The sequence below is a fragment of the Erythrolamprus reginae genome, chromosome 1, assembly GCF_031021105.1.
Source record: "Erythrolamprus reginae isolate rEryReg1 chromosome 1, rEryReg1.hap1, whole genome shotgun sequence".
NCBI classification, from domain to species: Eukaryota; Metazoa; Chordata; class Lepidosauria; order Squamata; family Dipsadidae; genus Erythrolamprus; species Erythrolamprus reginae.
Window position 1 is genome coordinate 371,421,858 of NC_091950.1, and position 20,718 is coordinate 371,442,575.

At 40.7% G+C, this 20,718-nt stretch overlaps 1 protein-coding gene across 1 annotated transcript in view; it reads right to left on the reverse strand.

Annotated features, from left to right (window-relative positions):
- Window positions 1–20,718, reverse strand: part of SRBD1 (S1 RNA binding domain 1) — a 175,212-nt gene that overhangs the window by 116,883 nt on the left and 37,611 nt on the right. Inside the window, exon 14 of the mRNA XM_070734549.1 lies at window positions 19,282–19,389. Coding sequence (XP_070590650.1) covers window positions 19,282–19,389 — 108 coding nt within the window. The remainder of the gene's footprint in view (window positions 1–19,281; window positions 19,390–20,718) is intronic.

Consider the following 20,718-nt stretch of genomic DNA (forward strand, 5'->3'; position numbering starts at 1 on the left):
CAAGCAGTTTTCAAATTCTTGTTATGTACAAAGCATAATTTAACAGAATGAATGATAGAAACATAGAAACATAGAAGACTGACGGCAGAAAAAGACCTCATGATCCATCTAGTCTGCCCTTATACTCTTTTTTGTATTTTATCTTAGGATGGATCTATGTTTATCCCAGGTATGTTTAAATTCAGTTACTGTGGATTTACCAACCACGTCTGCTGGAAGTTTGTTCCAAGGATCTACTACTCTTTCAGTAAAATAATATTTTCTCATGTTGCTTTTGATCTTTCCCCCAACTAACTTCAGATTGTGTCCCCTTGTTCTTGTGTTCACTTTCCTATTAAAAACACTTCCCTCCTGAACCTTATTTAACCCTTTGACATATTTAAATGTTTCGATCATGTCCCCCCTTTTCCTTCTGTCCTCCAGATTATACAGATTGAGTTCATTAAGTCTTTCCTGATACGTTTTATGCTTAAGACCTTCCACCATTCTTGTAGCCCGTCTTTGGACCTGTTCAATTTTGTCAATATCTTTTTGTAGGTGAGGTCTCCAGAACTGAACACAGTATTCCAAATGTGCCATAGGTACATGATACTGACATTGTATGTTTTTGTTTTAATAGTTCACTGATTGTTAACCAGTAACAGTCATGCTCCACGTGGGATATTCATGTGAGACTGCAGCCGGAGTGAAATCAATTTTTCATCTCTTCCAGGCATGGGAGAAAGCACAATGAGCACTTTATATTATGACAGATAATTTTCAGTTCCAAAAAATAATATTTTACCTTAAGAAACAGATATTAATCAATGTCTCCAAGTCTCCAAATTCATAGCTACTCTTTTCATGTGAGTCATTATTAAAAATGAAATTGAAGGTTTAGTTAACCATAATTTTTCTCTTCCTCAAAAATTGGTCAGCCACGATATTTTAATTTCAAACCATGATAGAAGCTATTTGGTTTTATTTCTGGCCTCTCTTTGGAGAAAAGAGGAAAGGAACTGCAAGGTCTAATAAAAAGTTCATTCATAATATTCAGCTTATTAAATTGTAACATGACTATTACAAAAACATTACAGGATTTCATTGACTCCATTCTTCTTTTAAGAATAAAGCAACAGTTTCCACATTGTTAATTATTTACTCAGACAAATAAGTGGAAACAGCAGAACAATTTTATTACTATCATCAAACCAAACTTCTTCCATAAGTTCTTCAGCTCTACCACATAAAAACAAACTGTGCAACTATGACACTGGAATCCTTTATCCATTCATCTATGAACCATGCCCTCAGCATGTATTTGTAAAGAGAAGAACTGTCATATATCTGTCTTCATCTTGTAAGAAAGGGGTGCAAATGGCAGGTGTCACAGAGCATTAGCTTCACATGTGGTGCTCAGAGGCAGAAAAACCACCAGCAGTATGTGGCCATGTCAGAATGGCACACTGGCTGCTGTACAAATACATATCTGAAAAGAGCAAATCTCAGAATCTGTTAAATCAGTTGAGGCCAGATGCTGTTATCATAACAAAGCTGGTTCGGGCAATGCTTCTTCCCAAATAATCTGAGAAGTAAAGTTCTGGTGTTATAACTTTAAAAAGTAATGTTTAGTAGGTCTATGAAAACCTGTAATGTGAAGAAATGTCCTATTTTCAGGCTCACACAACTAGTTAGAAAGTTGCTCCTGGCTATCTCTGCTTGCACATTTTTATCAGCAAAGCTAAGTGGCTCTGCTTATACACATAGGGACCATTTCCTAAGAAACCACACCAGCCTGGAAAAAGTACCATTGTTTTAATAATTTCGGCATTTGCCCGAGCACAAAGCTGAAAGCACCAGCCTAAAGATGACAAGTGGGACTTCATCAAAACATGGTCAGGATTCTCTGAACCTTAAATGGGAAGAATCACAAATATAGTGATACCTCGTCTTACAAACGCCTTATCATACAAACTTTTTGAGATACAAACCCGGGGTTTAAGATTTTTTTGCCTCTTCTTACAAACTATTGTCACCTTACAAACCCACCGCCACTGCTGGGATACCCCACCTCCGGACTTCCGTTGCCACGAAGCACCCGTTTTTGCACTGTTGGGATTCCTCTGAGGCTCCCCTCCATGGGAAAACCCACCTCCAGACTTCCGTGTTGTTGTGATGCTGCAGGGGAATCCCAGCAGCACAAAAACGGGCGCTTCGCTGGCAACGGAAGTCCGGAGATGGAGTTTCCCAGCAAGGGGAGCCTCAGTGAAATCGCAGCATTGCAAAAACACAGAAGTCCGGAGGTGGGGTTTCCCATGGAGGGGAGCCTCAGGGAAATCCCAGCAGCGCAAAAACGGGCGCTTCGGCTGGCAAAAGGGGTGAATTTTGGGCTTGCACATATTAATTGCTTTTCCATTGATTCCTATGGGAAACATTGTTTCGTCTTACAAACTTTTCACCTTAAGAACCTCATCCCAGAACCAATTAAGTTTGTAAGACAAGGTATCACTGTATGTCATACCTAAACCAGTGAAAATCTATGAATATACAGTTACCGTATATATATACAGTAATCCCTCGCTAATTCGCGCTTCATCTTTTGCGGATTCACTACTTCACGGGTTTTTCAAAGGGGGCTTAAATCCATTGAAAATTTTAAATCCATTAAAAATCCATGAAATTCTTCTACAGTACTACTGTATTCTATTAAAGCTGGTAGGATATCACATGTAGTTCCAGCTGAGAAACATTATAGAATGACTGTTAAATGCAAAGGGTGGGTTTTAAAAGTCCAAATACTCATTAAATACATAAAAAAATATCTTTTACTTCATGGAGATTTGTTGGTCTTGGAACGCATCCCCCGCGTAAAACGAGGGATCACTGTATATAATACAATATAATAGCTCTTTTATTGCTTACAGCATATGTATACCACTGATTTTCTTTTTTTAAAAAAAACCTCTGTCGCATAAAAATATTGCTGTTTAGTTGTACGCAGTAATGGGACTGAGTATATCCAGTTAATATATTTAACAGTCAGCAGAACAGCAATTGAATACCAGGCTCAAAATTCAAATTGCATCTTCAGCTAAAATATATCACTGTAAAGCTGAAGAAAAAGAAAATAACATTGAAGCTTTCATCAATAGGCAGCTAACTGATGGACAGCCAACCTCTAAGCACAACTTGAAGCATTTCTCATCCACCTGATAGACAACTTATTGTCACCATCTCTCCATCACCCAAATTTTAGATACATGGATCTTATGAAAAGCTCTGAAAACATGCAGCATCTCTCCTTATCTTCTCTGCTATCTCTCATTATTGTATCATTGTCACAATACCAAATATTTGTTACATATGTTTAGCATCTGTCATAATAGATCCAGATTTGAATATCAGGTAATCTGAGAATTCTTACTGCCCTGATTTCCAAGACACAACAGCAGAGATATAGCCTTGTTTTGGGGGATTCATCTTAAAGCAATGTGAAATTAGCCCAGGGTGTTTCAATGACATCATACATTTACTGTAATCGGGTAGATCTTCAGACATTCTTTTAAGGCAGCTTAGGAAATGACATACACGAGGCATAAGCAGATATGCCTGGGAATAGAACAATGCCATATTGACCTAGATCAGCCACTCCACCGCCACCAAAGCATGACATGTAAAATCCATAATTAAGAGCCCCATCTTTCTGTTTATTTATTTTTTTATTTACTGTCCTGCGGTCAAGCAGAATTGATTCTAGGTAGGTAGTTTGATTATTTTTTTCCCAGGCCCTCTCAAATTAAAGTATCTTTTCTCTATTGCTTTACTTATAGGAAATAGCAACACTGCAAGAGATTCAGACTAGAGAACTGGATTGGGGGATAAAAATTAATACCCAACATAGTCCAACATCACATCACATCACAACACATCAGCCAACATCAGCCAGGGACCATGAATTCCAGACAGACACATTACTGAGGGTGACACTTATCCACCCACCATTTAAAAATTTCCCACATGACTAAATTGCCCTACATCATGTCATTACTTGGAGAACTGTAAGAAATTTATAATGATGACCAGACATCATGGAGAATCACTTTTGAGAATCTTTTAAACCTGAGGCAAGCTGTAATTAGCTATTTTTTCAGAGTTTTTTAAAAATTACACGGAAATACTAATTTTAAAAATTCTCCAGATACAATTCAAGGTGTTGGTTATCACCTTTAAAGCCTTATATGGCTTAGGACCATATTATGTACAGGACCGCATCCTGGCACATACCTCTCAGTGGCCGGTTATGGCCCACAGTTAGCCTTCTCAGGGTTCCTTCAGCTAGACCAGGGGTAGGCAAACTTAGCTCTCCTATCACGTGTGGACTTCAACTCTCAGAATTCCTGAGCTAACATGATTGGCTCAGGAATTCTGGGAGTTGAAGCCACAAGTCATAGAAGAGCCAACTTTGTCTACCTCTGAGCTAGACAGTATCGGCTGGCAGGACTGCGTGGGTTAGCAGCTCTGCCTCTGAGGAATCAACTTCCTCCCCGAGATCCACATGATCTCTAACATCCTGGCTCTCCAGAATGGCTGGAGAGTCAGAACTGAAGAGACTCCTTGGATGAGAAGTAAAAGATGATGCTTATTAAAAATCTGGATCACACATAAAATGTTTATTTGTACTTGTAACAAATGAAAATAAGAAAAAGAGACTCAATTTGCAAAGGTCTGATTGCTTCTGATGGGCTGTTAGCCAAAATGAATTTGATATTAATCAATCAGCTCAAAGCGTGCCCAAAGCACTTCTTCAACCATATGTAGAAATCAGTGATGGTCCAAGTGCATGGGATTGATGCATTTTCATCATTTCATTTTTTTAAAGTATTGTTATTTTTATTGATTTTTTACAATATAAAGAGACACACAACATAAAAAAAGTTTTTTGTGAATTGTGCCCACCACCAGACAAACATTTATACCCCCACCACCAAATCGGGGGTGTTTCTTATATAAACCATATTATAAAGTGATTTCCAATTTGTTTCTTGTAGCTTGGTCTTGGATTCTACTCGCCATATATCGTCTTACCTTGTCCCATCACCCCATCAGTTGTCGCAAATCAGTTTCATTAACCAAATTCATCCTTTTATCCATAATCTCAAATTGAATGTGGTCCACCATGTACCGGTACCAATTTTCATCATTTCATCAGAAATCTATTGATGAACATCAGCCCCCCTCCATTCTAAGAAACATGGCAGAACAGAAAATCCTAGCCTTGCCTAATTGTATAATATGGCTACAATCTATCAGCATCACTGTGTGGTGGCAGATTAGCTAGAATGCAGTATTGGAGCTAAGTTTCTACTCACCGCCAAGAGTTTGATTCTGACCAGCTCAAGGCTATTAGCAAACAATATATATATATGAAAACATACATACATACATACATACATACATACATACATACATACATACCGTGTTTCCCCGAAAGTAAGACAGTGTCTTACTTTCTTTTTATCCCCAAAAGCCCCACTATGTCTTACTTTCGGGGTATGTCTTATATTGGAAAACTCCCCACTGGCGACCTCCCTACCTCCCTTTTATTTTAAACATGTTTCTGACCTGCGGGATGGCTCCAGCTGCGGCTTCTGCTGCCACTTCCATGGATTACAATGGAGATTTCCAAGCTGGTTATCAGGAAATCGACGGCATCAATTTGGGTTAATTGCAGATTAACGGCACGAAGATTAGCGGCGCGCAGATTAGCGGCGCGCAGATAGATGAGAGGGAGGCGGCCCCCCTGAAACTCCCGATACGTCTTACAATCGGGGGTGTCTTACTATCGGGGAAACAGGGTACATACATACATACATACATACAAATTTGAAAATTAAGGGAGACTAGGATACATCTATTTCGGCCTTATTTTGGCCTCATCAGCTAGCCATACCCACTGGGACTTGAACCTGCAACCTTTGTCTTGTAAGGCAGAGAATTATCCTCTAGGCTACAGTATCCAATCCCTTCAGCTCTGCACCAGGTAATGGTTACATATTTTGTGTCGAATCACCCTGGTGTATCGAAGGAACATCACAGCTCCTCTTGGCCCAACCCGGTCTCACTCGTCATCTTCAGGCTGGTGTTTCTGTCCTTGTTCTCAGGCGAACACTCAGGTCTCGCAGTGTTCGCCTGAGAACAAGGACAGAAACACCAGCCTGAAGATGACGAGTGAGACCTCGTCGAAACGTCGCCAGAAATTTCCAAATTCTACACGGGAAGAAACCCGAATACAGTGGTCCCTCGCTCGATCATCGCGAGGGTTCCGTTCCAGGACCCCAAGCGATGATCGATTTTTCGCGAAGTAGCGGTGCGGAAGTAAAAACACCATCTGCGCATGCGCAGATGGTGTTTTTACTTCCACCGCCGCCCGCCCTTCGCCCGCCCACCCCGTTGCTCGCGCCTGGGGTTTCCCCGCGCGCGTGCCGCCCGCCCGCCCACGCTGTTGCTGGGGCCGCTTCCCAGCTGGGGAGCGGAGCTGGGGTGTCCCCAAGCGCGCGCGCACCGCCCGCCCACGCTGTTGCTGGGGCCGCTTCCCAGCTGGGGAGCGGAGCTGGGGTTTCCCCAAGCGCGCGCGCGTTGCTGGGGCCGCTTCCCAGCTGGGGAGCGGAGCTGGGGTTTCCCCAAGCGCGCGTGCGTTGCTGGGGCCGCTTCCCAGCTGGGGAGCGGAGCTGGGGTGTCCCCAAGCGCGCGCGCACCGCCCGCCCGCCCACGCTGTTGCTGGGGCCGCTTCCCAGCTGGGGAGCGGAGCTGGGGTTTCCCCAAGCGCGCGCGCGTTGCTGGGGCCGCTTCCCAGCTGGGGAGCGGAGCTGGGGTGTCCCCAAGCGCGCGCGCACCGCCCGCCCGCCCACGCTGTTGCTGGGGCCGCTTCCCAGCTGGGGAGCGGAGCTGGGGTTTCCCCAAGCGCGCGCGTGTTACTGGGGCCGCTTCCCAGCTGGGGAGCGGAGCTGGGGTGTCCCCAAGCGCGCACGCACCGCCCGCCCACGCTGTTGCTGGGGCCGCTTCCCAGCTGGGGAGCGGAGCTGGGGTGTCCCCGCGCGTGCCGCCCACCCGCCCACGCCGTTGCTCGCGCTGCCGCTGGGGTCTTACCGGGGCAAGAGGGGGAAGACCCAGGGAAGCCGCCCAGCTTCCCAGCTGGGGAACTCCACCATCTACGCATGCGTGGCCATAGAAAAAAGGCACGCATGCGCAGATGGTGGAGTTTACTTCCGGGTTGAAAACTCGCGAAATAGCCCTTTCGCGATGCTCGAGGACGCGAAACTCGAGGGTTCACTGTATACCAAGACGGTCATATATGTGTGTGTGTGTGTGTGTGTGTGTGTGTGTGTGTGTGTATGTATGTATGTATATATACATACATACATACATACATATATATATATATATATATAGTATATGTATGTAGATTGTTCTGAGTTCGGGTTTTGCCCCATGTAATATTTTGAGTGTCTATGCGATGTTTCGGTGAAATCACATTCACCATCATCAGGCTGAAGTTTTAAGCTTCGTGCTGTTGTAAATATTTACAACAGCACGAAGATCTATCCTAGTCTCCCTTAATTTTCAAATTCAGCTTAAACATGTGACATATATATATATATATATATATATATATTTGTTTTCGTAAATTTTCACGGGTATATGTATGTAGATTGTTCTGAGTTCGGGTTTTGCCCTGTGTAATATTTTGCATGTTTATGCGACGTTTCGGCGAAATCACATTCACCATCATCAGGCTAAAGTTCCAATCTTTGTGTTGTTGTAAAATGGAATGTTAGCAACTGTCATTTCTTCCTAGTATATAGTGTGGGGGTGGAGATTTGTTTTGAATGTAGCAAATAGATTGGGTGATTATGTTTCAGTGATCTGATTGGTTGGTGTAATCATAATTATTAGAAGGAATGACATGGAGATTTTTATGAAGTGTTTTGTTTAAGGCTGATTTCCAAATATCAAATTTCTAAAATCATAATTATTAGAAGGATTGACATGCTGATTATTATGAAGTGTTTTTTTGTTTAAGGCTGGTTTCCAAATTTCTGGTAGTCGGGACGTGTCATCTCTTTTATTTATGCAAAGGGGTCTCCTCTCAATCTCTATAGCTTCTAGAGCAATTCTTTTGTATAAATTCTCTGTTTTGTGGAGTAATTTAGTTTTTTCAAAGTCAATTTCGTGCCCTGTTTTTTTAATGTGCTGGACAAGGGAGGAGGTCTTTTCTTCTTTTTTGACTGCATTCACATGTTCTGCTATGCGTTGGCTCACTCTTCGGTTAGTTTGTCCAATGTATGTGGCTGCACATGTTTTGCAAGGGATTTCATAGATTCCTTGGTATTCCAATTGGATTTTATCTTTGGGGCTCCTTAGGATATTAGATATTTTTTGGTTGGTGCAAAATGAAGTTTTGATGTTATGTTTGTGCAGAATTTTACTAATTTTATCCGTGGTGCCTTTGATGTAAGGAAGGATGGTGGTGCCATTGTCCTGTTCTTGATCTTGTTTTTTGGGGGGTGTCTCTTTTTTGATTAGGTTTGTTATTGTTTTCTCTTTGAATCCATTAGAAATTAATACATCTTTGAGTTTGTTCAATTCAGTTTTTAAGTGCTCATGGTCAGCTAAGCGTTTGGTTCTGGTGATGAGAGTTTTGGCCACTGAGGTGATTTGTGCGGGGTGGTGGTGTGAGTGTGCATTTAGATAACGGTTGCTATGGGTTTTCTTTTGGTAGATAGTATGTCCTAGGCTGCCATTGGGTTTTTTATAGACCAGTACATCTAGAAAGGGAAGTTGATCATTGATTTCTGTTTCCATAGTAAACTGTATTTTGGGGTGTAGGCTGTTGAGATGTGTGAGGAAATTGTCTAGTTTTTCTTTACCATGTGGCCAAATTACAAAGGTATCATCAACATATCTCAGCCAAAGTTTAGGTTTGTATTTGGATTGCTCTAAAGCATTATTTTCGAAATATTCCATATAGATGTTGGCGATGACAGGTGAGAGAGGTGATCCCATGGGGGCTCCCTCTATCTGTTTATATCTTTGTTCATTATAGATGAAGTATGTATTGGTCAGGCAGTGGTTGGTAAGGTCTAGGATATATTTGGGGGGTTTGTGTTTGTCCTGGATAGCTGTCAAGGCTTCTTTAATAGGTATTTGTGTGAACAGGGACACGACATCAAAACTTACAAGTAGGTCATCGGGTTGTAGGTTTTGTTTTTTAATTATTTGTATAAAGTGGAATGAATTTTGAACATATGAGGTAATAGTTTCTGTATATGGTTGAAGGTATTTGGCTAAAAATTTGGCAAGGTTTTGTAGAGGGGAGCCTATAGAACTGACTATTGGCCTGAGAGGTATTCCTTCCTTGTGTATTTTTGGAAGGCCATAGAGTTTTGGACATATGGAAGATTTTTCTCTGGGGATGATTTTTTGCTGGATTTCTTCGCTGATGGGAGAGGCCTTGATTTTGGATTTGGTGGTTTTTTCTAGGTAGGTGGTAGGATCTGTGCTTAGGAGTTTGTAGGCCGGGTTTTGTAGTAGAGTTGTCATTTTTTCTTTGTAGTCTGATGTATTCATCACTATTGTGGAGTTTTCTTTATCGGCTGGGAGGATTATTATTTCCTGGTTTTTCTTCAGATTGATAAGTGCATCTCTTTCTTCCTGTTGTATGTTGCTTTTAGGAGGTTTACTAGAGCAGAGAATATTAGTGACTTTAAGTCTGATTTTGTTAGCAGTATCTGGGTTGATTTTATTTAAAGTTGTTTCAATTCCACATATGATGTTTTCAGTTGGTATGCGTTTTGGAGTTATTGCAAAATTAAATCCTTTTGAAAGAATATTGGTTTCTGTAATGGTGAGTATCCTGTCTGATATGTTATGTACTGTTTTGGTCATAAGTTGTTGTGGAGGGCTGGGTTTCTGCTGTAACTCCAAATACTAGAGGTACAGCAGAAACCCAGCCCTCCACAACAACTTATGACCAAAACAGTACATAACATATCAGACAGGATACTCACTATATATATATATATATATATATATATATATATATATATATATGTATATATGTATATATGTATATATGTATATATGTATATATGTATATATGTATATATGTATATATGTATATATGTATATATGTATATATGTATATATGTATATATGTATATATGTATATATGTATATATGTATATATATATATATATATATATATATATATATGACGGTCTTGGTATATTCGGGTTTCTTCCCGTGTAGGATTTGGAAATTTCCTACACGGGAAGAAACCCGAATATACCAAGACCGTCATACCTGTACCCGTGAAAATCTACGAAAACAAATATATATATATATATACACATATCTATCTATCTATCTATCTATCTATCTATATATATATATTTGATTTTATATTTATTTATTTATTTATTTATTTATTTATTTATTTATTTATTTATTTATTTATTTATATGCCGCCCCTCTCGGGAGTAATAAAAACAGCATATAACAATCCAATATTAAAACAGTTAAAAAAACCTTATTATAAAACCAAACATACATACAGACATACCATGCATAAAATTGTAAAGGCCTAGGGGGAAAGAGTATCTCAGTTCCCCCATGCTTGGTGGCAGAGGTTACGAAAGGCAAGGAGGGTGGGGGCAATTCTAATCTCTGGGGGGAGTTGGTTCGAGAGGGCAGGGGCCACCACATAGAAGGCTCTTCCCCTGGGTCCTGCCAAGTGACATTGTTTAGTTGATGGGACCCGGAGAAGACCCACTCTGTGGGACCTAACTGGTCGCTGGGATTCGTGCAGAAGGCAGTCCCTGAGATAATCTGGTCCGGTGCCATGAAGGGCTTTATAGGTCATAACTTATAAAGCACTTAAGACTAATATATGGCTTCATAGTGCTCTCTAAGTGATCTCTAAGAGGTTTACAGAGTCAGCATATTGCTTCCAACAATCTGGGTCCTCATTTTACCAACTTTGGAAGGATGGAATGTTGAGTCAACCTTCAGTCTGGTGAGATTGAAACTGCCAAATTGCAGGCAGCTGGCAGTCTGTAGAAGTAGCTTGCAGTACTGCATTCTAACCACTGTGCGACTGTGGCTCTTACGATATTGATGTTGCTATAATTATAATAATCATTTGGGCCCTTATCTCAAATTCAACACTCAAGTAAAATACCCACATTCTTCCTCATCTATTTTTTGTCTTACTATTGTAAGACATTTAGTACACAGTGACTTTTCACTGATGGTATCCATTTTATAGAAAGTTCTTTGTAGTAGGTCAGTGATGGCGAACCTTTTTTCTCTTGGGTGCTGAAAGAGCATGTGTTTGTGCTATCATGCATGTGTGAGTGCCCACACCCATAACTCAATGCCTGGGGGGGAGAAAACAGCTTCCCCCCCCGGAGTCCCTCTTGAGAAATGGTCCATTTCCCAACTTCTGGTGGGCCCAGTATACTCGTGTTTTGCCCTCCCCAGGCTCCAAGGGCTTCCCTGGAGCTGAGGCATCCCCCTGGAGGCTCTCTGGAAGCCAAAAATGCACTCTGAGAGCCTCTCTGTGAGCCAAAAATCAGCTGGCCGGCACACACATGCACTTTAGAGGTGAGTTAGGGCAACAGCTCACATGCCAGCAGATATGTAGCACCCGTGCCATAGGTTCGCCATCACTGTAATAGGTCAACTATTTAAAACATTTTGGATTACCCAACTCCAGCAAAGTGACTTAAACAGTTTGCCAAAAAAATTGAATAAAACCTAATAAAAAACAACAAAACCACAGTATATGAATTTATAAAAACAGTTATTTATTTATTTATTTATTTGTTTGTTTGTTTGTTTGTTTGTTTGTTTATTGGATTTGTATGCCGCAATAAAACAACAATTATAGCTTCTACAACAATTGTTATACAATACCCAGTTATACATCTCCACCCCATGTCCAGCCAACGAAGCAGTGGAAGTGATGGGCCGGTGCCTGGAGGATGTTAGGGCCTGGATGAGTGTCAACAAGCTCAAACTCAACCCAGACAAGACGGAGTGGCTGTGGATCTTACCTCCCAAGGACAACTCCATCTGTCCATCCATTACCCTGGGGGGAGAATCACTGGCCCCCTCAGAGAAGGTTCGCAACTTGGGCGTCCTCCTCGATCCACAGCTCACATTAGAGAAACATCTTTCAGCTGTGGCGAGGGGGACGTTTGCCCAGGTTCGCCTGGTGCACCAGTTGCGACCCTACTTGGACCGGGAGTCACTGCTCACGGTCACTCATGCCCTCATCACCTCGAGGCTTGACTACTGTAACGCTCTCTACATGGGGCTACCTTTGAAAAATGTTCGGAAACTTCAGATCGTGCAGAATGCAGCTGCGAGAGCAATCATGGGCTTTCCCAAATATGCCCATGTTACACCAACACTCCGCAATCTGCATTGGTTGCCGATCAGTTTCCGGTCACAATTCAAAGTGTTGGTTATGACCTATAAAGCCCTTCATGGCACCGGACCAGATTACCTCAGGGACCGCCTTCTGCTGCACGAATCCCAGCGACCAGTTAGGTCCCACAGAGTGGATCTTCTCCGGGTCCCGTCAACTAAGCAATGTCGCCTGGCGGGACCCAGGGGAAGAGCCTTCTCTGTGGCGGCCCCGGCCCTCTGGAACCAACTCCCCCCAGAGATTAGAACTGCCCCCACCCTCCTTGCCTTTCGTAAACAACTTAAAACCCACCTCTGCCGCCAGGCATGAGGGAATTGAGATCCTCTTTCCCCCTAGGCCTTTACAATTCTATGCATGGTATATATGTATGTATGTTTGGTTTTTATATTAATTGATTTTTAATCATCAATACCAAATTACTATTGTACACTGTTTTATTGTCGCTGTTAGCCGCCCCGAGTCTCTGGAGAGGGGCGGCATACAAATCCAATAAATAAATAAATAAATAAATAAATTGTAGCTTCTGGATGTCTTTAAAGGCAGCCCCATATAGAACATACTACAGTGATCCAATTGGGAGGTGACTAAAGTGGTAGTGACTAAGAGCAGGCAAACAAATCCCAAAAGGGGCACAATTGGCATACTAAATTGTACAAAGGACCCTGTGGCCTTAGCTCCCACCTTGAATATCAAGTAGTTGTTAATCAATTCTGGGACCCAAAACACACAGCAGTTAACAGGGTTGAAGCCCAGGGTTTTTTTTTTAACCTTGTGCCAGCTTTAATTTGTTTTTATTTCATTTCTATATATACTTTGTTGGAACTGCTTTCCTCAGATATACTTTTAAATAATCAGGCTGAAAAGAATGGTGAATGCTCTTTTTAATAAATCTAACTCTAAACAGAGAATTTGGGGGGTGGGGTAGAGGTGGACCTCATCATGCAAGGTTGAAAAATATTGCAAAATATCCTAAATAGTAGTAAGCAAAATTTGTATTTAACTTTTGCTGACATTTATAGCAGGGGAATCTGACACCTGGGCCACAGAGTGGTACCAGTCCACAACCTGTTAGGAACTGGGCTGCATAGCTGGAAGTGAGCGGCAGGTGAGCTAGTGAAACCAAAAACATTCCTCCCATGAAATTGAATCCTGGTGCCAGTGGTCCTTGGGGACCACTGATTTATGACAATCTATTTCCAGTTTAAAAATCATACTAATACATTTATTTAATTGCCATTTTTGTACATCTAATTTTAACATAGTTTCATACAAAAGGACAAATAATGTTGACTGCCACACCTACTGGATATTTACTGGGAAGTAAATCTTAGGCTGCAATCTCATACACACTTACTTGCAAGTAAGCCCCATTAAATTCAGTGGAGTTCATTTCTAGGCAACAATAAAGAGACTGCACTCTTAATAAATTTTCAGTATAATTTTGAAAATGTCAAAAAAAACCACCCTCCACCCTTCGATCCTTTTATACTTCTAACTAAACATGAAACAAACTGATTTAGTTGTAGCAAGAAAAAGCTTGTAAAAGAATATAAGACAGCTGAAATATTTGACAGACATCATTAAACGCCAGGGGATTTGTATCAGCCATTTTACTTTAAAAGGAGCTTTGAAGTTGGCTATCTTTCATGTATTTCTTTCATGGTACATTAACAAAGAAAACTGAGCGGAGGTAAATCAAGTCCCAAGGTCACCTCTAGAGTTACAGCACCCTGGGTACCTGATGAATTAAGAATTAATGCCGCATGAGTAGCAAACATAATGAAAACTATGGGCTGTTAACCAATCTAGTTTTACAAGTGGATCTGAACCTTTTTATCTGCAACCAGAGCAAAGACCTCTTAATCCCTCCCACCATGGTCTTGAAATATAATTATCATAATGTGAACCTAAATGTTAAGTTGCCCTTCAAATGGAGAGAGTGCTGTGAAGCAGAAAAGTAAAGGTAATTAGGCGAGGTGAAATACTAGATATATTATATAGAGGAAGCAAGAGGACTCAAAAGTGGCATTTCTTTAAAAAAAATCCAGAGAGAATAAGGCAGACCTTCAGCAATATAGCATACGTCAGAGTCAAAATGGGTGCATAAAGATTTACACAGGAAACTATGAAATGTTGGAGAATTAGAACATTAAACAAAAATGTTTGCAAATGAAAAGCCACACATGAAAGCTAAATGTCAGGGTTCCAAATAGCATTGGAAACTATATCAGAATCCAAGGCAAAGAATTTCTCAAACTTCCAATTTATTAGCAGAGCCATGTTGGCAAATCCGGGAGAAACCCGAATTTGAAATCCTAGGAGTTTCTCCACCCAGTTGAAAGTGCAAGCCCTTGTCCCCAGATCCTCAAGTCCATCACCATGACTAATCTTCATCTGCCAATTTAGAAGCAACTCCCATCTACTTCTGCGCAGGTGTATATGTGTAGAGGCAAGGGATAAGCTTGACAATCTAGAAGGAATTTGTTATGGCTACATGCAGTAATGGGCAGCCAAATTTTTTACTGCCACACTGTGGGCGTGGCTTATTTTGTGGGTATGGCTTAATGGTCATGTGACTGGGCAGGAGTGGCTTGCCAGCCATGTGACCAGGTGGGAATGGCTTAAACGATCATCATCATTCAAGTGAATTGTTAAGTCCTCGATTTACAACCTTACTAGTGTCGCTCGAGTAACAATTTGCTTCGCGTTTCCCATGCTCTCTTTCATGGGTTGCCCCCCCCAACCTCAGGCTGGGTAGCTAGGCGAATGGGTGCTGCCAGAACCATAAATGCTGCCAGCACCGCTTCCACCCATGCCTTCTGCTTGCACCTCAGGTGGGAGGTGGCCGCATGAGGCTGGAGGGGTGTCGGGCAGGAGAGAGGGAAGCTCGTCCGAGGCCAGGAAGGAGGAAAGAGGAAAAAAGCAAGGAGCGCAGATGCAGCAGCAGCAACAGGGGAAAAAAGGAGAGTTAAGACCGGTAATCCAGGAAATGACAGCCACTGATCAGGTGGAGCTGCGCATGTAGCTTTATTTCCACCGGTGGAACTGCGTTCCACCTTGTTCTGCCTGCTGCCCACCCCTGGCTACATACCATAACAAATCCCTCATGCAATTACCCCTCCCAAATTCCTACAGCTAAGAATACATTTTAAAACAGCATAAAGTGTGGCAGGCCAAAGACCCCACTAAAATGGCTTTGGCCTGTCAGCCCCGTTAGGAAAGCCTAAAGCACTGATTATTGATATTCCAGTTGCTTCAGCATTTGAATTCAGTTTATTGGAAATTAAAACTCAGGTGCAGTTTGCTTAATTTTGACAACATAAAATAATAATAATAATAATTTATTAGATTTGTATGCTGCCCCTCTCCGAAGATGATCAATAGCTGCCCATTTCTAGAGAAGTGGGGGATTGGGAGGAAAAGGAGGTTTGATCAAATGTTAAAATTAATAGCACAACAAAAATAATCTCAAATATGAAAAGGGGACAGGAATATCAGCTACCAAGTCTTTCCCTAGGCCTTAGGTTTTGATGGGCACCACGGTCCCATAGGATTTAACAGCTAGCTAGATGGTTCATCTGATTGTATACTATTCTTTTCGTGTTTTAATATTTAATTTGGTATGCTGTCCAGAGTAGAAGAGTTATCTTCTAAATAAATATATAAATATTGTATTTTTAAGTTCTGCAATTTTTAACCTTACATAATTTAATTTTTATTTTTGTAAATAGTCACTCAGGGTCTGGCATATAAGCCTATAACAGGGAGCTGGGACACCCCTGTTTAGTAATTTTTCTTATATTTGCTTTGTGAATTATCTTTGTATTTGAATTATTTTTTCTACTCTGCTGTTTTTACATTAGTTATTATTGTGAGCTGCCCAGAATCATGCAACATACAAATTGAATAAATAAATAAAGTTCAGCATTGTTTTATTCAATTACAAGGCAAGAAAAATACTTTTAAAAAGGGACCGTAGAAACCATTGATTGTATCTAGGAAGAAGCTTAATATCTTCTAAGCCATGTTATATATGATTCATTGTTATTTAAAATAAATATTCATACAGAATTATTTATTTTAGACTGTAATCTAGACTCCTCTATCTAAGAATGCCCACTGAGATCAATAGAAGCTAATTCAGAACATATATGCAGAAGGGGAGGTGGATGTTTGTGACATCTACTGCCTCCGCCACAAATTTCAGTATACACAACAAGGATTATGGGATTAATAATTCAAGATATCTTGAAAGCACAGAACGCCATCTTAAACATTCAACTTTCTATTTTTTTAAAAATTGCATTTCATCTTCACAGTAACCTTGCTTGCTTCCCCCTAATCTTTTTCTTCACTACGGTGTCAAAAGCTTTACATCTATTTTTTAGTGACACATACTTTACTGTTATGCTCAGAACTTTAAAACTATTAACAATTATGAAAACCAGATTGATAAACTAATAATTTAGCTTATCTCAAAAACAAACGAAAGAAATGAAAGCAAGACAGTTTCTACGTCGTTTTTTCTCTGCTAGCATCAATGTTATTTCTTGCCCTTCGAGAACAGGGCAAGAACCACAACAACGAATACTATCTCTTATCATCATCATCATCATCATCATCATCATCATCATCATCATCATCATCATCATGATTTCTAGGCCGACCTTCTCCATAGACTCAGGGCGAGTCTTTAAGCTTACATTAACGGAATCTTGCGAGTGAAAATATTTCTCCTCTCCTTTCCTTTTGTGTTGGGTCTTCAAGTCAACTCTGACTCCTGACAACTGCCTGGATAAGTTTTTCAGAAATGGTTTGCACCATTTCCTTTTTTCTAGGACCGAGAATGAATCACTGGTCCACAGTCATCCAGTTGATTTCAAGACAGGACCACAACTCAGAGTCTCCCAATTCCTAGCCTGGTGCTTTAACCGTTACACCAAATTAACTCTCCCTCTTCCTCTTTTACTCTCTGGAAAATTGTGATGCTTCCTATACTCCCTTTCCTTCTATGGGCTGAGACATCCCTTACGTGCCAACAATCCAGTATGCAAGTCTTCTCCCTTTTTGGGTTCCAGCACTAGGTCTAATACAACATGATTTGCCGATGACTCTAAAGTGTGCAATAGGGTTGATATTCCTGGAGGCATCTGTAATATGGTAAATGATTTAGCTTTACTAGATAAATGGTCAAAGCAATCGAAACTGCAGTTTAATGTTTCCAAATGTAAAATAATGCACTTGGGGAAAAGGAATCCTCAATCTGAGTATTGTATTGGCAGTTCTGTGTTAGCAAATACTTCAGAAGAAAAGGATTTAGGGGTAGTGATTTCTGACAGTCTCAAAATGGGTGAACAGTGCAGTCAGGCGGTAGGGAAAGCAAGTAGGATGCTTGGCTGCATAGCTAGAGATATAACAAGCAGGAAGAGGGAGATTATGATCCCGCTATATAGAGTGCTGGTGAGACCACATTTGGAATACTGTGTTCATTTCTAGAGACCTCACCTACAAAAAGATATTGATAAAATTGAACGGGTCCAAAGATGGGCTACAAGAATGGTGGAAGGTCTTAAGCATAAAACGTATCAGGAAAGACTTAATGAACTCAATCTGTATAGTCTGGAGGACAGAAGGAAAAGGGGGGACATGATCAAAACATTTAAATATATTAAAGGGTTAAATAAGGTCCAGGAGGGAAGTGTTTTTAATAGGAAAGTGAACACAAGAACAAGGGGACACAATCTGAAGTTAGTTGGGGGAAAGATCAAAAGCAACGTGAGAAAATATTATTTTACTGAAAGAGTAGTAGATCCTTGGAACAAACTTCCAGCAGACGTGGTAGATAAATCCACAGTAACTGAATTTAAACATGCCTGGGACAAACATATATCCACCCTAAGATAAAATACAGAAAACAGTATAAGGGCAGACTAGATGGACCAGGAGGTCTTTTTCTGCCGTCAGACTTCTATGTTTCTATGTTTCTATGGTAACATCAGGAATTGTTTTGGGTGGGGATGGTTTGTCAAATATTCTAGCAGAGCTACCACCAACACTAGACACTCTGTAGAAAACACAATAATCATCAATTAATGCCTGTGATAGCTGCTACCCCCCACCTCCCGGTCTGATTCTTCTTGGAAGAGAAACTAAATTCTGCCATGTCTTACTCTGGAATAAGAGAGAAATGCTGACAATAGTTGGTAGGGCTGCTTTAATCTCTCCCAAAATCTAAGGACATCCACCACATAGCATAACCAAATATAGCCTTTGTGCCATCCTACACTGTCTATGTAATACAGTACATCCTAAAAGCAAACAAAAATGGACTTTATATTTAACTTTATGAATTTTGTACAAACAATTTCTCTATCTGGCTATTTCAAAAGTCACAAGAAATATACTTTTTTTTCAAAGTCTTTTAATAAAAAGAATTTTCAAGAAGCATGAGAAAAGGAAAGAAAACAGCCTGATTTGGCATTATTTAGACATACACTTATCTTTGAACATTAAGACTGTGTCCATACATTTTCCAGAATTGTTTGCGTTCAGTATGTTATAGGAACTGTTGTGTAAATCAAGCTATTAGGAGATGTCTTATTTTGGTGCAATTGTCTAGTTATGGCATATTATATGAGCACAAGAATGGTTTTTTATTTACCTGGGACTAAGGTTAGATCTGAAAACAGCCCAGTGGAGTGGATGGCAATATGATATGTAAAACATTTCTAAAAAATGAATTTCTATAAAAACGAATTCAACTGGACTCCAATGAAAATGATGAAATACAATTTTATATATTTTCTTACCAGTAAGTGACGTCCAAAGGTGCAAAGTATTTCTTCATAATTAAGTCAGCAAAGTATGCTTCAGTTTCCCTACAAGCTGTTCCATTGCCAATTACAATGTTGACACAGCTTTTAGGAGAAAGAGGGAGGGAAGGAGAGAAAGAAATAGCATTTCAAATTAAGATAATCTAAGGCCGTCATATTCTCCATCTTTCATTTTTGCTTCCCTTCCCACAAAACCTCTTCCAACCTCATATGTGTAAAGCCCTTCATGGCATCGGACCAGAATATCTCCAGGACCGCCTTCTGCCGCACGAATCCCAGCGACCGATTAGGTCCCACACAGTTGCCTTCTCTGGGTCCCGTCGACTAAACAATGTCATTTGGCGGGTCCCAGGGGAAGAGCCTTCTCTGTGGCGGCCGCGGCCCCGACCCTCTGGAACCAGCTCCCCTGAGATTAGAACTGCCCCCACCCTCCTTGCCTTTCGTAAACTCCTTAAAACCCACCTCTGCCATCAGGCATGGGGGAATTGAGACATCTCCCCCGGGCCTATACCATTCATGTATGGTATGTTTGTGTGTATGTCTGCTTTAATAATGGTTTTTTAAAATGTTTTTAAATTATTAGATTTGTCTTGAATTGTTTTATTGTTGTTGTGAGCCGCCCTGAGTCTACGGAGAGGGGCGGCATACAAATCTATTAAATAAATAGATTTAAAAAATATACTCCTGGTCAGTTGGAAGATGTTGAAGATTTTGCAGATTCTGATATAGATAGTGTTTATAAATTAGTGGCAGGTCCTGGGTTACAGGTGCCAGAACAGATGGGAGGCCAGCCACAGGACGTTGCTATGAGCCCAGACTCCAGTGAAGAAGAGACAGATAATAGATGGTTAAATCCGCATTTCAGGCGGGTGCAGAGACGCAGAGAACAAGTGTTAGGGAAGAAATATTAAGGGGAGGAATGGGTTAATTACTTTAGTGATTTATTCATCACATCCAGTGGAGAAGAATGGCGGAGTTTTTCAATGTTGTAAATCCATCATGGACGTGCTACGATGCGGCTACAAAGTAAGCTAGTCTTTTCTGTTATTTAACAGCTGTTTTTTTATTGCTTTGAACTAACACGGCCTAGCCATAAATCTTAAGATAAGGGAGGAGTGCTGGAGAAATGCGTTTGGGCTCTTATCGTGAAGAAATGAGATGAAAGAATTCGACTGCCTGTAATGCATTTTGAATACAGAGGAGAGGAGAAATAGAGTTTTTACTTATAAATCTCTGCATTCAGTAAGCGTTATTTCCAATTAACCAAGGTTCCAACCAGAGTCCAGAACAATATGGAAAAGGAAATCTGCTTGCCTTAAAAAATATGGAGGGATTGTATTCTTTCAAAAAGCGTATTATGTACTTTTTCTTTTCCCCATCAAATTACTGATAGAACTAATACACAAATGAGAA